The following is a 21,959-nucleotide window of genomic DNA, read 5'->3' as shown; positions in this document are numbered from 1 at the left end:
GTGCCTTCCTAGCTCTCCCTTCTCTGAACATACTTCACTGCAACTCATCTCATTGTTCCTTCTGTTTTACTTTTGTTCTATTAGACTGAAAGCACATGGAGGTCAAGGACAATGTACCGCCTACGCTGCAGAGGATTTTCATTTCAGTAATTTTATAAAGGAAACAGTAGGAGGTGGGTCAGCACGGAGACATTTTTATCCTACTAGCAAGCTTTTCTTTTCTTTTTTTTGTGAGGAATATTGTTCCTGAAATAACAGCTGTGCCAATCTTCTTCTACTTTATGTGGGATGCCACCTCAGCGTGGCTTGACGAGAGGTGCTAGGTCCACACTGAAGATCCAAACCTGCAAACCCCGGGCCGCTGAAGTGGATGGAGTGTGCCAACTTAACCACTACACCACCAGGCCGGCCCCAGCAAAGCATTTCTCTTGCCCTAATACAAGTGCCTTATAAGAACGCTGATGTGGGAACACTTTCTAGGTTAGCCATGCTGTTTCTTATTAAAAGGAAAAAGAAAGGCTACTTTGTTTTTGAATAAACATTAAACTGCCGCTTATTTTCTAGCAGAAAAGACAAAGGTTATTCACTTGTTAGACATCTAAAGTTGTTCTTAGGGAAGAATAATCAGAAAAAATGATTCAATAAAAAAGTTGGTCAGGGCAGATTCTGAATTAAAAGACAAGTCTTTCAAAAAAGATCTCTATAATGAAAATCTAATTTGGAAAAGTAATTATACCTACCCAAATCAATTCACTTTCTATTATAAAATATTACTATTTCTCAAAGCCTTTTTTGCTTTGTAAATCAGCTTTGAGGTATAATTAGCATACAGCAAAACGTACCTGTTAAGTGTACAGTTTTGTTGAATTTTGACAAACATGTATGCCTGTGTAACCACTACCACAATCAAGATACAGAATATTCCCAACACTCCATATAGTTCCCTTGTGCTCCCTGCAGTCAATTCCCCCTACCCATTTCTAGGCAACCAGTGATCTTGCTTTGTCCCTACAGATAAGTGCTGCCTATTTTATAATTTCATAAAAACATAATAACACAGTATGTACTCTCTTGTGTTCAGCTTCTTTTGCTCAGCATGTTTGTGAGATTCATTACACAGCTGTGTGTATCCACGGCCTATTCCTTTTAAGTGCTGAGTATCATTCCATTAGACTGTGATACAGTACAATTTACCATTTACTTCTTGACCCCTTTTAGACTATCATAAATAAAGCTATTATGAACATTTGCGTACAACTCTTTGTGTCAATGTGTGCTTTTATTTCTCTTGGTTAAATAACTATTAGTGGGAATGTTGGATTCTATGGTCAACTTTTTAAGAAACTTCCAAACTGTCTTCTAAAGTGGTTGTACCATCAGACATTCCCACCAGCTTCCAGTTCTGCATCCTTGAGTTCCAATTCTGCATCCTTGCTGATATCTGGTATTGGCAGTCTATTAAATTTTAGCAGTTCTGGAGGATGTGTAGTGGTATTCCATTGCATTTCTCTGATGATTAATGATGTTGAGAATCAAGTCCAATTTATTAATCTTTTAAAATTTTATAATTTGCGCTTTTTTGTATCCTTTGACAATCCCAAAGTCATGAAGATTTGTTCTTGTTTTCTTCTAGAAGTTTTGCAGTTTTAGCTCTTGCATTTAGGTCTGTTTTTGTGAATGATGTGAGATAAGGATCAAGGAAGGTTCCTTTTCTTTCTCATACAGACATCCAGTTATTTCCACACCTTTGTTGAAAACACTATCCTCTCTCCACTGAATTCTGAGTATTTTTGTCAAAAATCAATTGGCCATATACATATGGATCTATTTCGGAACTCTACTCTGTTCCACTCATCTATAACACCTACCTTTACACTAATACTACCACAATGTCTCAATTACTGTGGCTTTATAATAAGTCCTGAAATCAGATGGTCTGGGTCTTCTAAACTTAACTCTTCTTTTCAAAAACTTTTGGCCCAGTGGTGCAGCAGTTAGGTTCGCATGTTCCACTTTGGTGGCCCGGGGCTCGCTGGTTTGGATCTGAGGTGCAGACCTATGCATCGCTTGTCAAGCCATGCTGTGGCAGGCATCCCACATACAAAGTAGAGGAAGATGGGCACGGATGTTAGCTCAGGGCCAGTCTTCCTCAGCAAAAAAAAAAAAAAAAAAAGAGGATTGGTGGCAGATGTTAGCTGAGAGGTAATCTTCCTCAAAAAAAATTTTTTTTTGGCTATTCTAGGTCCTTTGGTTTTTCATATAAATTTTAGAATAAGTTTATCAATTTCATAAAAAAGTCTACCGGGACTTGGGATTTGTAGTAGAGAGAAGTGTCATTTTAATAATACTGTCTTCCAATCCCTGAGCCTGGTATCTCCATTTAAGTCTTCTTGAATTTTTCTCAGAATAATTTTTTACTTTTCAGTGTACAGACTGTACAGATTTTTACAGTTTATCCGTAAGTACTACTTTTTTGTTTTTTGGTGAGGAAGATTGGTCCTGAGTTAGCATTTGTTGCCAATCTTCCTCTTTTGCTTGAGGAAGATTGCCCCTGAGCTAACATCTGTGCCAATCCTCCTCTATCTCGTATTTGGGATGCCACCACAGCCTGGCTTGATGAGTAGTGTGTAGGTCCACATCTGGAATCCAAACCTGAGAACCCCGGGCCACTGAAGCAGAGAGTGTGACCCTATCCACTATGCCACAGGCTGGCCCCAGGACTTCATATTTTTTGATGCTATGGATCATCAAAATGGCACTGCTATTTTAATTCCAATTTTCAACTGCTTATTGTTAGTATATGGAATACAAATGCTTCTGTATGTAGACTTTATATCTTGTGACCTTGCTAAACTCACTCATAGGTTTAGTAGCCTTTTTATAGATTCCTTAAGATTTTCTACCAGTAACAATGAGCATGTATACTGCTCCAGATATTGGTTTCTAAATATCATTTTCTATAAAAGAAACCAGGGTTTTTGGAGAAATGACTCATTCAAGAGCTAAGGCTAGAAAAATACCAGATGAGCCTAAAACATCTTACTGTGTCAAAAAGGAAGAAAGTGCTCAAAGAAAGATGAGAGATGTCAAATGGACAGAGGAACCAGTTATAAAGAGACTACCATTGGCCGTTCTTTCACTATGAAAGAGAAGGCAAGCTCTTATCTTATGCTAATAAATGTAGAAGAAATAATGGGATTAGAAAATTACCACTTGGGAAACACCATAGTTATAACTGTTGCTAAAGATGAGAAAACTAGCAAGTGAAAGTTTGATGAGAAACAAAATATTTACAAAGACTCAAAGTATTCCCCCACAAGGTACTTATTAATTATGAAGGAAAAAAATAACTTTATAGTGGAGAAATGTGACAGAGACTGTTGTAACCAAGTGATTAAAGTTAACATCACTAGCAAGAGCTTTCATGTGCCTCCTGATATGATGCTACAAGAACACATATGTTATTTCCTTCCAAAAATGCTTACGCTCAATCTAATGAGGAAATATTAGACGAGTCTAAATTGAGGGACATTCTACAAAATATAAATGGTCTATATTTTTTAAAAACATCATAGTCATAAAGCCAAGAAAAAAACCGCGGAACTGTTCCATATCAAAAAAACTAATGGGGGGTCGGCCTGGTGGCACAGCGGTTACATGCGCACATTCTGCTTCAGCAGCCCGGAACCCGGGTGTGGACATGGCACCACCTGGCAGGCCATGCTGTGGCAGGCGTCCCACATATAAAGTACAGGAAGATGGGCATGGATGTTAGCTCAGGGCCAGTCTTCCTCAGCAAAAAGAGGAGGATTGGTAACAGATGTTAGCTCAGGGCTGATCTTCCTCAAAAACAACAACAACAAAAAACTAACGGGACACAATAACTAAATGCAACATGCGATCCGGGACCAGAAAACAACGTTTTTCTTTTGCTATAAAGGCCAGTAATGAGATGACTAGTAAAATGTAAATAAAGTCTGTAGTCTTAGTGTTAATTTGCTGATTTTGATAACTGTTTTTAGGAAACACACAGTAAAGTACTAGTGATGCGGCCAGCCTGCTGGCACAGTGGTTAAGTGAGCATGATCTGTTTTGAGGGCCCGGGATTCGCTGGTTCGGATGCCAGGTGCAGACATGGCACTGCTTGGCACGCCATGTTGTGGCAAGAGTCCCACATATAAAGTAGAGGAAGATGGGCACGGATGTTAGCTCAGGGCCAGGCTTCCTCAGCAAAAAGAGGAGGAGTTAGCAGCAGATGTTAGTTCAGGGCTAATGTTCCTCAAAAAAAAAAAAAAGAAAAGAAAAGAAAAAACAAATAAGCAAAGTATTAGTGACTAGCAGGACATCATGTCTGCAACTTACCCTCAAATAGTTCAAGAAAAAAACATGTACTTACAGGAAGATACAGAATGATAAAGCACAGGTGGTAAAATGTTAACCTTTGGGGGATCTGGGTGAAGGACATATAGGAATTCTTTGCACTATTTTTCTATAAAAACAAAATTATTACACAAGAAAAAGTTAAAAAGAAAGAAATCACATGTGCAATCACTTCCTCTACTTAGCATACATACCCAGATTTTCGATGGTGTAATAGCGCTGTTTATAGTCCACTTTGATGGTCTGGGCATGAGGGCTGCCAATGCCATAGCCAATAGCATAACCTCTGACCACAATGTTCTGATTCTCTGGAGGAGTCCAGCTTACTACGATGCTAGTGACAAGTGGGCGGACATGAAGAGAACTGGGCACATCAGGAACACGAGTTTCTGGGAAGGAAAGTAGAAAATCAAGATGAGATTTGCCCTCCTAGAATATTTCACAGTCCTTGGGGAATGGTGTTCAGCCTGCTGCCAAATTATTTGGGGCTAAGTTTTTTTCATTATGCCCAAGAATTCAAAGAGAATTTGTACGTCTAGTGAAGTATGGCCTATGATTTTACTGCCGTCTAAGAAAAAACAAAACTCAAAGGCCTGAAATATAAGACATTACAATATTAATTTGGAAGGGAGGACAAAGAGATCCAAGAACCTTGACCCAATGGAGAAAAACAAATAAACTGCCTTTCAATAGTTACCCACTCCTACTGGTCTCACATTTGACTCCCAAACTCTACCAGGTGGAATGTGAAAGACATAACACCAACTGATCAGAGGCCTGTTGTCACAGGTGATCAGGTATCACACTACCACAATGGGATCGGTTATTTACTCCCCTAAGTACTACGATAAGCCAGAAAATATGAAATTTTAGAAGCACAATTGATTTAAATGGTAGGAGACTAAGAGGCTTAAAAAGGTGGCAATTTACAGTATCTTTCAAGTACATTATTGTAAGCCATAAATTGCTATCTTCATTTAAAAGCTAGTAAACCAAGAATTAGAATAAGGACTCAGGTCTCTGTCTCTGGAGTGCAGCACCTGTCTCTGATAAAGATACACACACACCCATGTGGAGTGACTCACTGGATAAACAGGTGAGAAAAAGGGCATGGTGTCCAGGACTAAGGGAAACTGCCACTGAAACAAAGGCACGATTTATGTGGTGCAGTCTTAAATTTTAGATTATCCATTTACTTAATGGCTTTGGTAGAAAAAAGACTTTTTGTTTGAGGAAGATTAGCCCTGAGCTATCATCTGCCACCAATCCTCCTCTTTTTTGCTGAGGAAGACTGGCCATGAGCTATCATCTGTGCCCATCTTCCTCTACTTTATATGTGGGACGCCTACCACAGCATGGCTTGACAAACGGTGCCATGTCCACACCTGGGATCTGAACTGGGGAACCCTGGGCCACGGAAGTGGAACATGCGAACTTAACTACTGTGCCACTGGGCTGGCCTGAAAAACAGACTTTTTAAAGCACCTATATATTTCCATTTGTTCTGGTTCTGCTTAAAGGGGCACTTCTCTAAAAGCCACTGCAAAAAACCCAAACAAACAAAAAAACACATTCCAGAAGACTTGCTGCATTCCAGGAATGACTGCAGTATTAAAGTTCACAGATTTAAGCCATATACACCCCAAATCTGTGCTTTCCAGTTTGACTCATTTGACCACAGTTAGTACCTAGCCTGTGCCAATTCTGCCAATTGTTGTTCTTACCATCCAAGTCACTTTCAAAAGTTTCAGCAGAAAGCCAGTCAGTAGCGGGGCCTGTACCATTGATCGTTAGAGCGGCCACTCGGAAATTATATTCAGTCCCCCGATCAAGACCTGAGACCCAAATGACAAAGAAAGACAAACTGAAACAAGAGCTTTGGAAAAACAAAAGATTAACAGTCTTTGATTAGAGCAAATATCTCATCTACCAACTCAGTATGTAGCTAGTATCCTGATAAAGTTTCAGTTAAAGTCGCTACAGAACAAGCAACACACAAACACAGCAGAGAGGAGCTCCCAGCTCTCAGGTAGAGGCTGAAGCCCACTCAAGCCTGGAGGAGAGAAATGAGCAACGCTCCCAGCTGATTACAGAATTTTTTTTAAGAGCTGGAAGGCACCTTAGAGATCACTTAAAGCAATCCCTTCATTTTGTTACTAAGGAAGCTAAAGCCAACAAGAGGCCAAGGATAATGAAAGAGTTATAACAAAGGAATAAAGTCAGTTGGTCTCAGAAGACACGCAAGACTAGAAAAGAACGCAAAGACATTATCTCCTACCAGTTACCTCTGTTCTCTAAGTTACCCCATAACGACAGCAGAAAAACTTTAAACACCAAATATGGCCTAGAAATCTATTTCTCAACAGCCTACTGGCCCACAAGTACAATACAGTACATACAATAAACAAAAGAGGAAAAAGGCCTCTCTATTATGCAACCTTTCATATTTACTATCAGCTAATAAAGTACACGATTTACCCATATATTGAAGGCAACAAAGATCCACATGTAAAAGTCTGCCCTACAAAGTAGGGCAACAGTCAATAATATGGTCAGCTATTCATATATTCATGTGTCCATTTTGTTCTTTCTTATTGTGCTAAAAGACATGTAACAAAATTTACCATCTTAACCATTTTTAAATGTACAGTTCACATGCATACATTTTTAGGGCACTTAAATACTAGATACTGTGATAGGCTTTGGAAGGGTTATGAAAAATTATCCTACCTCCCCACATCCAAATATTGGGATCTTTGGCCAGCAGTATGGTATAGAAACTCCAAAGGGAGAGCTATTGAGAGAACTTGGGCAGGAGGCAGGATGAGCCCTGGCTCAGTTAATTAACCCTGTCACATGGTGTGAGAGGAGAGATGGGAGGTTGGGTTCTCTGCAGGCCCATCCTGAATCTGTTTGCCCACAAGAAAGCAAGAAGCAAGACAGAAAGAGAAACAAAATGGCTGGGCCCAAGTCAGTTTACCTCCCTGTCTCTTCCTTGCATACAATGAACCAGAAAGTGCCAGAGTGGGCTGTACATGTATTTATAATGGTTAACAGACAACAACCTGGACCACTAGCAAACATGGCTCAATTGAGGTCCTAAAAGAATTTAGCCAGATTATCATTCCCTCCCCTTTTGGCGAGAATTAGAATGTGAGAGAGCGAGAGAGCGAGAGAGGGAGAGCGAGAGACAGAGCATGTGAGCATCCTGGGACCAAAACATGCTAAACTTCAATCAAGTCTGTTAAACGAATGAATCTAAATATGATTTTAAAATGCAAGAATTTTCTTTGTGAAGAAAAAGTTACTTTTACCATGAAAGTGGTATTTTGCTTACATAGCAAACGTTTCATTGAGAAAATGAATAGTCTCCTCATGGGCAAGGACTGTACTATATTTCTATATTATTAGCAACAAGAACAGTACCTGGTATACAGTAAATATCTACTATTAAATATTCAAAATAAAAGCCTTACAGATGGGAAATGTTATTTATCTGCATTTGGAATAAAATCAGAAACTGACTTTTAAGAACATCTGTGACCAGTTTTACCATAATCCTCCTTTAGTGCGATTTCTCAGCAACACCCACTGCAGCCATGTTTACTCGCTGCAGCTCAGAGCTATGGGGGTTCATGTGAAGAACCCAAAAGACTGAAAGGTACCCTTGGAGACAAATATTCACCTTCTCCTATTTTGAAGGAATTTAATCCCATCTGCGAGGTGAGGAGTAAGGAAAAAAGCTTGCTGGATTACTAGAGGACAGTTTTCCACTGTCAGCAGCTCTCTTAATTTTCAGAAATTCATATCTATAAAGAAGGGAAGACTCATTACACTTTTTGACTCCAGATCTTGGTTCTATTAAGAACCTGGCCCCTGGGAGCAGAGCCAAGTGGTTGATATCAACCTTCTCTAATCCTTTCAATGTCTACCCAGGAGGGAAGCAATGTCAGGAAAGTTTATAGTTCCCCACGGATGATGAATTAATTCTCCAGGCTTTTATAATAATGACAAGACCTCCATTCTTATACCTTTCTTCCTCGAGCTCTACTAGGAACCCCCAAAAGGGTTTGTTAGGGGCATCTGTCTCTATTCTTTGTAAGCACGGTCCCAATATCCAAAGAGCAACAGCACTTCACCTTCCTCCCATGCTTCTCCTGCAGAGCCAACTTGCCCATGCCCCTCCCACGCTTCTTGCTAAGCCAACTCCACTTTTCCTACCTGAGCAAGGAAGAGGAGGGTACTCTGCCATCTGTAGGGGGAATGCATATTAGAGATGCATTTGGGTCCATTTTTACCAGGTAAGCCACTTCTCTGTTGCATATAAAGGGAAAACTATTCAAAACAAGCTATCCTTGAGAGAATTTTCTAAAACTTTATCATGTCCATAGTAATAAGAATGATTATTACATTGCTATAGCTATTCACAAATGTTGTTTCAGGCTGCATATAAACAAGTGGTGTCAGTGTTAGAAAAATAATTTTGTAAACCTCTGCTACCAACCAGACTGAGTAGATTCTTTGCTTATACAGCTTTGTTTTACCTTTTTATAGATCACAAAAAAGTAATATATATATTCAAAAAAGAAAATGGGGAGAATACAGAAAAAGACAAGTAAGGAAATAAAACTCAAACACAATCTCACCACCCAGAGATGGCAAAACCTGTAGGAGTGTTTTCCATTAATTTTTATCAAGTCAGAAGCAGACTGAACCATACAAACTCTTTTGAACCATTTTCACTTTGTATAGGTCAACAGCTGAGGGTAGTCAGTAGACTAGCACAATTCAATGTCTGAGAAAGACAGCATCTCCTAGCTTTTGCCTATGTGCAAAGCAGCTTACCTTCAATCAGCTGAGACAGCTGTGTCCCAGTTACCAAGGTCTCAGTGACATCACTCTTTCTGGAGGCCTTTCGGTAGCGAATCTTGTAGCCAGTAATCTGCCCATTTTGTGTGGCTGGAGGAGGTGGCTGCCAGTGAATCATAATACTCTGGGAAAAGACAAGATTATAGGAAAAAGATTGAATATATTGAAAGCTTAGTCCTCACTATTTTATGTGTTATTACCTTAAATTCACCTTGTAAAGAGAACAAAAATAAAGGCAGCAGGGTGCTCAGGTCAGAGTTCGCTAAGTTATTTAATAACCACTCAAAAATACTTTTTAATTTTAAAGCCATCTGACAGATGTCTGCCTTTGATTCACACTGGGCTCATCTCACAGTACTAAGTTATGATACTAAGGTATCATAAACAACTTACTTCTTCCTACTTCATTGCCAAGGCTCTGGAATGCTAAGATCTAGAATGTCATGGTTTACATACTAAGGCAATATATTTGCAGAAAGGCTAAAGTAATTTTTGCTTCACAGAAAAGCAGTAAAGTTAAACAGAATAAACCGGAGTTGGTTTCTAAACCCTGCTTTACCAGCAAGTGTACCATCCATGTCACCTTACTTCTCTGCTTGATTATGATTGTTTTGATATAGAATCTCCCTCTTGGTAAGCCCTTCTGAGGTTGAACAGTACACCAGTAAAAATGAACAATGACAAGATAAAGTTTTACCTTTGAATTCCTTACTTCTAAGGACAGATTCTGAGGAGCAGCACTGGGAACTGGATGGGGAGAAAAAAAATTTTTCAGTTACCTACATATCACCCTCATGTGCTTGTTATTGGCCAAACTCTACCCAAATGCATATCTCAAACACTGATTATGCAACCTGAAGGTCTAAACCAAGCTGCCAGTGCCTTCATGTTGATAACAGTATGTGGATAAGGTGTGGTTGTGTTTGATTCATTTAAAAAAATGAGACATTCATATAAATGCACCCATACTCAAGCCAGGTTGTACTTTTAACTTTTCTAGATCCCAGATACATTGCGACCCTTCAATGTACTCTTCTGAATATTCTTGGTGATAGCATATCTTTATCTTAGGGAAGAGCCACAAATGTTCTGGAAACAAGTCTAATGGATACGGCAAGTGAATGAACCGGGTAATGTCATTATGAGTCCAAAATGTGACATACATAAATCAGTGAGCTAGGCTTTCTTGTGCGGTTCTTAAACCAGTTTTGAAGGCAGTTCCCAAGTGGAGCAAAGAGATATTTAAGCAATGACAGCTTCAGTAAAGTGACCACGTGACTTCACAAGCCAACTATACATCGGAATGCTCAATTAGATGTGAGAAGTTTGGGACTCCCGGCTAAATAAACAGCTGCATAACTTTAGTTTCTCACATATTAGAACATAAGACAGGGGTATCTCAAAGTTTATGGTCCATACACTCTCCAACATCCCCCTCTGTAGTACCTATAGCAAGCAAAGAAAATTTACGTAAACTTAATCAGTTTCTTCTCTACCTACAAAATGTTGACTTTAGCTCTCCTCTCCTAATCCATCCACAGAAACTTCTTTCTCTCTTTTTCTGACATTTGGTGACCAGGTATATAACTAAGTGCCCACTGTGCTACAGGCTTCTGGAGGACAGAGACTATTTCTTGCTCAATGTTGTATCTTCTGCTAACAAAGTGCTTCAGGCCTCAATCCAGAGATCCAGGCACAGAGGGTCTGGAGTACAACTTAGACACATGTGTTTTGAAAAAAGTTCATGAATGGTTCCTACTATCCCCGTTAAGAACCTCTCACTTAGGTGCAGGGGCACCCAACACAGTTGTTGTTTCTGTCTTCATCATCATTACCATTGCTAAGATCTGCTGCATACTCCTACATGGTGGGTACTTAATCCTTACAACAATCATACCAAGGGAGTTTCCGTTATTATTCTCATTTTATAGATGACAAAACTATAGATGAGGTTCAGGGCAGTTAACATGCCCAAGATATTTGTTTCACCTGGCACAGGAACCAAGCTCACCTCACTCCAAAGTGCTCTCTTAAGCACCAGGCTAAGACACATTCAGTTCCTGTGACAGGCACTGGAGTCAGCATGCCAACCCACTTAGCACAGTAAAAATTGGCTCATGTGTAGATTTGAAAGCCTACAGTAAACACTTGTTCCCTCAACTGTTCTCAAAACTTTTGACCAACTGGCTTATGTAGTTGTCTAACCAAACTCTAGTTCATATTTATTTTTCCCAACTTCTTATCCTGAAAAATGTCAAGCACACAGAAAAGAGAGGCAAGAATAAAATGGTGAACACCATATATTCTTTTGGTGGAATCAAGTGGATTCACCAATTCTGTCACATATGCTTTATTTCTCTTATTATATTTATACACACATATTTATCTATCTATATATTCTTTCTGAATCATCTGCGAGAGTTGCAGTCATCATGATATTTTACTCCTAAATACTACAGTACGTATTGCCTAAGAACAAGGACATTCTCCCAGAGACCTATAATACAATGATCACATTCAGAAAATTTAATCTTAATACAAAAATAGTATCTAATATATCTAATAACATAGCTAATATTTAAAATTGCCTAACATTATCTATATCTAACATAAAGTAATTGTACTAATACATAGTGTCCTTCATAGCTGGTTTTACTCCCAGATCCAGGAACAAGTCAAAGATCATACATGTTTTATTTTATTTCATGTGTCTTTACTTCTCTTTAATCTAGATTCTAGAATGATTCCTCAATCTTTTATTTTTCCTTTCATAAGGCTAATATTTTTTAAGAATTCAGGTGGTTTATTTATTTATTTTGCAGAATTTCCCTCAATTTTGGGATGTCTCATGGTTTCATCATGATCAGATTCAAGTTAAACATTTTTGGCAGGGATACAACATAGATGAAACAGGTGAAGTTACGTCTTTCTCAATGCATCACATCAGGAGGCACATGATGTCAGTCTGCTCCTTTATTAGTGTGACCATTATTATGGTTGACCATTTACTTCAAGAAGTCAAACCACAGCTTCTAAAGCATGCCTGTATATATATAAGGGCTATATATACATACACACACAGTTTTAAAAAATGACATTTTTGTAACAAGTTGGATTTAGCTGAGTTTCATGAAACAATACATATACTTACTAAAGTGCAATGAACTCTGTTATTTTCTGTTCTATTCTGAAAATATTTTTAAAAAAATGCTGGTCTTGACTCACTCAATATCTCTGGCAAGCTGTAGTTTGAAAAATACTGCTCCAGATCATGGGCATATGCATATAACTTGGCTTAGAAATTCAATCACAAGCGAGAAATGAAACTGCCACAAATGACTGGGAATTAAAAGGATCTATTTGGCATACAAACATGGTTGCTAAGTAGAGCAAGGCTAGCCTTCCAACAGTCCTGGAATGGTCTGTGTTATGAAGAAGCAATAATATTTACTTATACAAAAGCCCCTACTAAAAATAAAAACACTGAGAAGATATTCAGTATCAGGCACTACATGTTCTATGCTCTCTCACTAAGCCTTTACAGCAACACAATGAAGTTGGTTTATCTACATTTTACACGTAAAGAAACACGCTCAGACATGTTAACTGACTTGACCAAAGTCACACCACCAGTAAGGGGCAGAGCTGGGATTTGAACTGAATCTTCTTGACAGCAAAGCCCATGATCTTACCACTACGCCATCAGGGCCCCCAAGCAAGAGATTTTGTTCCCGAGGAAGAAAGACTCACCATCTGACAATGTTCGAACAGCAACATCTTGCGTGGAGACTCCAGGACCATGTTTATTGTAGGCCACCACTCGGAAACTATACTCTGTATATTTTTTCAACCCATTAATGGTGTGGGAGTGACTTGAAACATCAACATCCTTGAACAAAATAAAACAATTATATACACAACGAAAGCCAAAAGAAACGCTGCAAAATAATTAACTATACAAATTCTATATTTGACACAATGCAGATTTTTATCCCTTTACAGAATGTTATTTAACAGTCAAAGCAGATTAATCATAAACACTGGCAATTTACTGAGAAATATTGCTTGATGTTTAGTGACCCATGCTGACAGAAACTACAGAATAAATGTTGGTACAAAGAAATAGAATCTGTCAACTTTCCATTTCCTATAGATCTTTTTTTTCCCTAAGACTTCAAGACAGGTATTGAGTTTTGGAAACATATTTCAACTTTACTATTCCAATCAATGGGTTGAAAAATGGCTTCATCTTATACCTGTTCTTTATCAGTCCCTTTTTCCATGTAGTACAATTTGTAATTCTGAATTTCCCCATTGCCAGACAACGGTGTTTCCCAGGTGACAGTGATAGAAGTAGGTGAAGTTGCATATGCTCGGATGTTAGGTGCTGGGCCGGGGAGCTGAACTAGAAAGAAAATTTCAAAACAGCAAGATACAAATGAAATTTACTGCACTCCTCAATGACCATTCTCAGCAATAATGTCATACTGGCCACATTTTAAAAACAATAAAAACTAAGAAAACAACAGACTTAATTGAAGTGGTTTTAGGGTAATATATAATTAAACGCATTAGCCTTTTTAAGAGTCAACACCAAAAACTATCTGTGAAGTATCTCAAATTTATTCAAAGAAAAAAATGAACACTGCAGAATTCTTCTTGAGGTATATAAAATCCTAGTTTTGCAGTGGGACGGCAGCACATAAAACCAACCATCATAAAAAGAAAGCCTTCTTTTACTAGGCACTGGGGACACAGTGATGAATAGAGTCCCTGCCCACAAAGAATTCCCAGTGCAGAGGGAAGTCAGACATAGAGTTATAAATAAATAATGTCATAAGTGCTAAAAGAGTTGGTAACAGTTGTTACCAACTGAAAGGAGAAAGTACACAATTCTGCTTTGGGAGGGGGTGGGTAGCAAAGGAGAAGACTGCTGAAGACTTCTGGGGAGTAAGAGGAATGGACAGTTTTCTTAGATACCAAGGGGAAAACTATTCCAGTCAATGGGGAGGATATGTGAGAAGATAGTGTTATGCAGTTATGGTTGAAACAGAGAATGGATATGGGAGAGAGAATGCTGAAAAGGATGACAAGAGTCAGAGAATGAAGAACCTAATTTAATGCCCTGCTATAGAGTTTGGATTATCTCTTATAGGTGTTCGGTAATCGCTGAAAAGTTATGAGCAGGGACATGACATGACACGATCATATTTCTATTTAGAAAGGATGTGTGAACACATGCATGGAAGAAAAACAGTAAGGGAACAAGACTAGATTAAAGAATAATAATTTTAAGAATAGCTATCATTTAATGAATGCATATAACCAGTTGAGTGTTAAGCGCTTTACATGCATTTAAATTACATCGCTCTTTTTGGAAGATTAGCCCTGAGCAAACATCTGCTGCCAATCCTCCTCTTTTTGCTGAGGAAGACTGGCCCTGAGCTAACATCCGTGCCCATCTTCCTCTACTTTATATGTGGGACGCCTGCCACAGCATGGCTTGCCAAGCGGTACCATGTTCACACCTGGGATCTGAACCGGTGAACCCCGGGCCGCTGAAGCAAAATGTGCACACTTAACCACTGCGCCACAGGGCTGGCCCCTTAAATTACATCTTATTTAATCTTTGCACTAATCCAAATGACAGACACTATTATCCTCCCTATTTATAGACCATGATGAGAGGTTTAGAACCACTCCCAAGGGATGGGGAAGTTAGCAAGTGGTGGAGCCCAGAGGTGAGCACTTTCTGATTCTAAAATGCAGACTCAAGAGGACCAGTGAGGAAATCACAACACCCTCCATAGAATGTATGTGACTAGAAAACTCAATGATTGGTTGCCTTACTGACTGTCCAGTTCTAACTCCTACAGTGGCTCACATACCTTTTTACTATATATTTTTTTTGTCTGACTGACAGGTTCCAGTCCCAATTTATTTTTTTATTTTTACTGTTTTTTTAAGAGTTGGTATTTTTTTTTTTAAGATTGGCACCTGAGCTAACAACTGTTGCCAATCTTCTTCTTTTTTTCCTTTCTGCTTTTTCTCCCTAAATCCCTCCAGTACATAGTTGTATATTTTAGTTGTGGGAACTTCCAGCTGTGGCACGTGGGACGCCACCTCAACGTGGCCCGACGAGTGGTGTCATGTCTGCGGCCAGGATCCAAACCAGCGAAACCCTGGGCTGCTGCAGCAGAGCGCGCAAACTTAACCACTCGGCCACGGGGCCAGCCCCTCCAGTCCCAATTTATACACAAATCCTGGGCAGTTGCCTATGCCTACACCTTGGTAGACTCTGTATTGGAAAACAATTTCTCTGGTGCTAGTGTTTCTGTCACACATATCCATTAGATTTAAGGAAAGGGGAAAAAAACTAACAAAACGTAAAACAAACCTGCTTTCTTAAACAACAGCACCACAGCTTAAGATTAGTTTTGCTACCAAAGTACAGAAACCTGAATGTGGTTATTCTGACAGTTGTTTGCTTTATTTAGTTATGAATCATGTTATTCACTTACTGTCAAGAGCATATTTTGTGCAGCCTGACAGGTGGGGTTTGTCACACTTCTGCGGTGAGAGAAAACTTTCCTCTAACTTACTAAAGGGGAAAGAAAACAAAAGTCCCCAAATTCCCTTGAAATCATTTTCAATATATTCATTGGCTAAATGTAGGCAAATATGACCCTTAAAAAGGCGCTAACAAATTCTTTCATTTTAGTTGTACAGTGGCATAATAACGGAAAAAATTTTAAGTTGGTTTGTGAAGCTAAAAGTGCAAAATCTTTTCCAAGGGCCGAGTCCGACACTTCTGCCCCACACAGGCTGGATACCTGGAGAGGAAGTGTGAACCTCTCTCCATTTCCGCCAAAACACGCTACAGTCGCTCTCCATCCCTAAAATATCCTCACCAGCGCCTGTTGCCCCTCTATCTATATTCTTATTTAGCTACTTTATTTTAATCGAACTCCTTGAACAAATGATTGTGCTGCCCACCTTCCCTGTGATGACAGCTCATCGCACTACTGTCTATTTCCTTGTCTGTCTCTGGCACCAGACTGTAATACGCTCCCTGTGGACAGAAGCCAAGTCTTACTCATCTTTACAGCCTGACTGCCTAGCAGTGATGGGCACGTGGTAGGCACTCAACGAATCTCCTGTCCCTTCCATCTTTTCCTTTACCCCTAAATTGACAATGACTCTTCTAGTCCAGTAGTTTTCAACAGTTTGACTCATAAGTTCTGAAATAATAATGAAGGCCACAGGCTCTTTCCCAGGGAAACTGTGAATAGGTACAGACACACAAATATTTTCAGAAGGTTCATAGCGCCAAGATGGAGCCCTTGCACTGAATCCAATCCAGTAGTCTTTTCTTTTATTTTCATCATGATTCATCTTGCATGTGCACTGTTTGATTGCATTTTGGGGATTGGGTCATGCAGTTTCCTTCCCCAAGAATGCTTGCTCTAAGCCAAATGCTTCAAGGCCCACCTCAGGTCTCATCTTTTCCTCAGAACTTGCCTTGATTTACCTCACTTTTACAGTAATTTTTCCTTGTTCTATATCCCAGTATCTGTCATGAATGACGCCTGTACATGAAAGCTAACGGAGGAAAATTGAGCACGAAATCTAATAGATTGTTCCTCCTCTTATCTGAACAGAGTAACTGTGAAATTCAACATCCTTTTCCTGTAATGAGAACACATTCTTTCCTTAAATCAAGCCCTTGACGCTCTGATGAGCTCTCGTTCTTACGCGGGTTTGATGTCTGATCTTTAAGCTCTATCAGTGAAATGATCAATGACCTCCTATCTAGACTGCTTGTTCTTTACGGGCAGAATTCCTGTCTTGTGCATCCTCTGCATCTCTAACACTGTGTGGAGTGCCTCATATATACTCAGTAAATGTTTGGTGAGTGAAGGATTTGCCACAGCATTAGAAAGTGAAGCTCCATACACTTCTTGACTTTACTTGTTCCACCCATCAGGTAAAGTGCTTAAGTTATTTCCATAGTCTCATTGCTAAATTCACTTAATCTGTGTCATTGCCTGGTCAGTAGCTTCCACAAATGTATCTCACATGCTGAAGTAAAATCTTTGTTATTGGAAGCTTGTTAATACAGGAAAACTAATGCAGTTAATAGTGAAAGAAAACTGGAGAAGGCACCAAGGAAAAACAGGGGCTTGTGTTAAAAGAAGGTAAAAGTGTAGAAGAAAGTCTCATGGGAAAAGCATTAATTATGATCTGATTGCTCCTTGCAGTTTCAGGCCTATATTTTAAAAGCAAAACTTAAGACATACAAGACATTTATAAAATAAGTCAACCTAACACTCATTTCAACTGCAGATTATCTTAAGAAATATAATTGGAAGTAACACTATTTAGCACAAAAGACCACAGGTCCAAAGTAAATCTCAAAGAGATTCTGAAGAGTGTGGAAAGTATAAAGATCAGGGCAATCCAGTTGCTAATTATTAAATACCTACTTCATGTGTAAGGCACTATATTAGACACTGTGGGAAACAAAAAGAATGACAAAGACTCTCTCTTTGCCATGAAATAAATGAGATAGCTTAACAATCAGAATTTAAAGAAGAAAGCAATAATGTATCTTAGAATTGTAGAGATACAATATTAGATAGGATCAGAGGAAAGATTCTAGAAGGTATCTGAGCTAGGTCTTAAAGGATCAGTAAAATTTGAGTACATATCAGCAGAATTACTGTTTTACACTACTTGCTACTGTGTGATGTGGATTAATTTGATCTCCCCTAACTAATTCAGAAGGACCTTGGAGGTGAGGAACTGTACTTCTGTACTCCTAGGTGTGCAAGGGTACACGTAAGGTAGGCCTTCATATAGATCTACCTACACGCCGAGCTGACAGACAGGTGGGAGACTTACCCTCAGGCTGTGTTTCCACTCGTAGTGGAGCTGAACTCTCTCCGGAGCCATGCTTATTTTGAGCCATAACTCTGAAGATGTACACGGTTGCTGGCATTAGGTTTTGAATGGTTACCTGCATTTCTCCTGGGTGACTGGTATTCTCAACACGTTCCCTTTGGACAAAGAGGGATTTGGAAAGAAACAGCATCAATTAGGAATATTTTGAGAATGTGCAGTTTCCATTTTCACTGCAATGCCTATAGATACCAAACCACTTCAAAATCTTAACAATTTAAGTCAAATTAACTCTCAAAAAAGGAAACTTTTGGGGGTGGAACAGTGCACAGTAGAATATGGAGACTGGCAAAGAACAACGTCATATATGTCTGCTAACTGGCTGCTATCCCTGGTCATAAGCAAGACTTCCTTTCAGAGAAGACACAGACCAGATTCTGGGCCATTTCAAATGGGGCAGCTGGTCATCAATTTTGTAGGCTTTAGGAATCACTGAGTTTTAAGGGGTGATTCTCAGGGACACAAACAGAAGGTGATTACATGTACCAACCAATTTTCACAGAAAATATCAAAGAATGCTGTGTATATTTTGGATAACAGATCTTGATAAAAAGAAAATTAGAGATTATCACTTTTAAAATTGTGAACAAAACATTAAAAATTTACAGGAAGCTTAAAAGTAACCCAGTCTATAAAATAAGCTAATCATGACACTGATTTCTAGAATTTATTTCTTAAAATGAATACAGTAGATCCCCTTATCCGCAGGAGATCCATTCTGGATGCCTGAAACCACGGATAGCACCAAACTCTATATATACTATGTTTTTCCTTCTACATACGTACCTAGGAGAAAGGTTAATTTATAAATTAGGTACAGTAAGAGATTAGCAACAATAACAATAAAATAGAACAATTATAATATATTGTAATAAAATTTACCACTGATCCTAGCAACCTCAGCACATGATTTTTTCCTTTCCTTATTAGGTCAAGAACTTTCACCTTTTCACTTAAAGGAAGTACTTTATGGCTTCTCTTTGGCATATCCAAATTACCAACATCACTACTCTCACACTTCGGGGCCATTATTAAGTAAAATAAGGGTTACTTGAATACAAGTGCTGTAATACCGAGACAGTAAGTCTAATAACCGAGATGACAACTAAGTTGACTAATAGGCAGGTAGTGTACGCAGTGTGTATCCGCTGGACAAAGGGATGATTCACGTCCTGAGTGGGATGAAGCAGGATGGTGTGAGATTTCATCACACTACTCATAACGGTGCCCAATTTAAAACTTATGAATTGTTTCTTTCTGGAATTTTCCATTTAATATTTTCAGACCATGGTTGATCATGGGTAACTGAGACCAAAGAAAGCAAAACTATGGATATGGGGGGACTACTGTACTCTTTCGGAATAATTTTCAAACCGATGTGAAATGCGTCTGACAAATCAGAAACAGTACAAATGAATCCAGCCATCTAGTGTTATGAGAGGAAAACATAAAAGCAGTTATCCCATTCTTTAAAAAATAATGCTTTATTTTGGGGGTCTGTGTGTCCACACTTGAGACCACAATTATGCTCAATCTACTGTACTTACTGTAACAAAACCCCTATTACATTACACAGAGTTTTCAACAAATACTGTGATGGAATTTACTTGTTCTATACAAATAGCTGGCCTTTAAGAACTGTCAATCCTGTGAGGAAAGATCTGTGTCTATCTTGAGAGAGTAATAAAAGGGCCCCAAACTACTCAGTGGAAGAAATTATTTGAGTAAAAATTTTTACTTTAAAATATTGATAATTTTCCCTGAAATTACTGAGTAAAATTTGTTGAGCATACGCCAATCTGTGTGATGGTATGTGATCTTTTGCATTTCAGAGATTTAAGTGTTTTTCAACAGTTTCCAATAGTTCTGTAAACTACTTTAATTAAAAAACAGTACCCATGCCATATTTATAGAGGTTGTTTGTCTATAAGCAGATCCATCGGTAAAGAGCACTATGGTGACAAAAGTATTGCTCAGAGATACTCGAGATATCTATAGATAGTATTTTCTCTTTAGCTAAACTTCAGTATAACAAGATTTAGAGGAAGGATATCAACTGATTTCTTACACCGAGGGCGCTGACTCCTGGACTGATCACAAATGACTGCTGTCTAAGAGGAAGTAGGTCTTTTACACTTCACTAAACTAAAAGCTCCAGGAAACAAGACAGATTAGGTCTGTTTTGCTCACTCTGTAAATAAAAGTATAAACGAGTTCTTTCTGAGAAAGAGAGTGGGGGGGCACTATTGTACTCTGACGTGAAAGAGTGTCTCCTTCCTGTTCACAACAGAAGCACCTAGCAGAATGCTTATACACCAGGCAGCGTCACAAACGTGTGCTGAAGGAATGGATGAGATCTGCCTTCTGATACGTAACTCTTATATAGCAATGATAGCATTTTGGTTGTTCTACGTGAAAGGGAAAAAACGGGAGAAATGAGTGAAGGGAACTAAAAACCTAGAACAAATTTCTCTAGAAGCATTACAATAACAAAAAACATCCGTAAGAGGTGTGATTCCCTACGGTGGACTATACCCAGCACCTGAAGAGCTTCCAACACTAGATTGCTCTGAGGACCCAGAACCAAGTGTCTGTCTAGAAAAAAACTTTTGACTTCAGGAGATCCAGGGTAAGCTATGAAGGACAATTCTCATAAATGTGTGAGGTTGCAATGGGACTCAGGTTAGAATGTGTTAACTAAGAGTCAAAAGAGAAAGAAAAAGGTACACTTCACATTAGGACAGCGCTGGGCTAGAAGTTAGGAGCTCCAATTCTAGTTCTGGCAATGCTACTACCTTGCTAGGGGATCCTACGCAAGTCACTAAGTCTTTCTGGGCCTCAGTTTCTTCACGTACTAAATAGAAGCATGAGACCAGGGTGACAAAGTTTTTATTAAAGGGCCTGACAGTAAATATTTACAGGCCAAGAGGCAAAATGGAAAATATTATGTAGTTACTTACATAACCTATTAAAATGTAACCAGTTGAAAATGTAAAAACTGTTCTTAGCTCCTGGGCCATAAAAATAATGTCTGATTTGTCCCAGGGTCCATAGTTTACCAACTTCTGGATTAGACTAACAGATACCTAAGACTTCTTCCATCTCTAAAATACTATTAATTTCTAGAATAATTTACTCTATACTCTCTGTTTAATGTCTAAAATCAGAAAAGTACTACCGTACACATTAAAGACATTGGAAAAAAGGAGAATATTTCATAGCTGAAAAGGCAGAAAAGGCAGAGGAAGGACCCTCTGGAATCTCGGGTACCTTGGGTAGCCAATAGAATTATAGCTCATGACCAAGGCACATAGTGCCACCTGGTGGTTGAATTTTCAAATGCAGGAAGTAAGGGAATTTGTAAATGCAGGCAGTGGTATACATCCTCACAATGAATTCTTATCATCAGTCTGTGGAGAAAATTTATTATCCTCATTTTTTAAATGAGAAAATTTAAGCTTACAATGGACAAATAAATTTTATTTATAAAACAAGTAACCAGGATCTAGTTTTTTGACTTAGTGTTCTTTCTATACCTTCATTGCTTTTATTCAGAAATCATAAAGTAATGAGGTAACAAAAAAATATTACAGTCTCCAAGAATCTTCCTTTGAAATATTCCCTTGATTTATTCTGTCCACTCCAAGACACTGCTCCCACTTTCACCCAAGCCATACCTACCACGCACCTAGATTAACGTAACTATTTGTCTCTCTTATTCCATTTCTTCTCCCCTCTAATCTTGTGTA

The 21,959-nt window shown here is 38.8% G+C and overlaps 1 protein-coding gene across 5 annotated transcripts in view; it reads right to left on the bottom strand.

Annotated features, from left to right (window-relative positions):
• LOC124235408 (neogenin) overlaps positions 1 to 21,959 on the bottom strand; it is a 247,023-nt gene that overhangs the window by 38,363 nt on the left and 186,701 nt on the right. For all 5 annotated transcript variants that reach the window (XM_046653310.1, XM_046653311.1, XM_046653307.1 and 2 more), the window contains exons 9-15: positions 18,154 to 18,308; positions 13,506 to 13,654; positions 13,000 to 13,138; positions 9,947 to 9,996; positions 9,226 to 9,373; positions 6,105 to 6,215; positions 4,575 to 4,769 (exon numbers count right to left, since the gene is read on the bottom strand). In XM_046653310.1, the coding sequence (XP_046509266.1) occupies positions 4,575 to 4,769; positions 6,105 to 6,215; positions 9,226 to 9,373; positions 9,947 to 9,996; positions 13,000 to 13,138; positions 13,506 to 13,654; positions 18,154 to 18,308 (947 nt within the window). The remainder of the gene's footprint in view (positions 1 to 4,574; positions 4,770 to 6,104; positions 6,216 to 9,225; positions 9,374 to 9,946; positions 9,997 to 12,999; positions 13,139 to 13,505; positions 13,655 to 18,153; positions 18,309 to 21,959) is intronic.

This window comes from Equus quagga, chromosome 2, assembly GCF_021613505.1.
Source record: "Equus quagga isolate Etosha38 chromosome 2, UCLA_HA_Equagga_1.0, whole genome shotgun sequence".
Classification (NCBI taxonomy): Eukaryota; Metazoa; Chordata; class Mammalia; order Perissodactyla; family Equidae; genus Equus; species Equus quagga.
The sequence above is the reverse complement of the archived record's forward strand: the minus strand, read 5'-3'. Positions and strand labels throughout refer to the sequence as shown.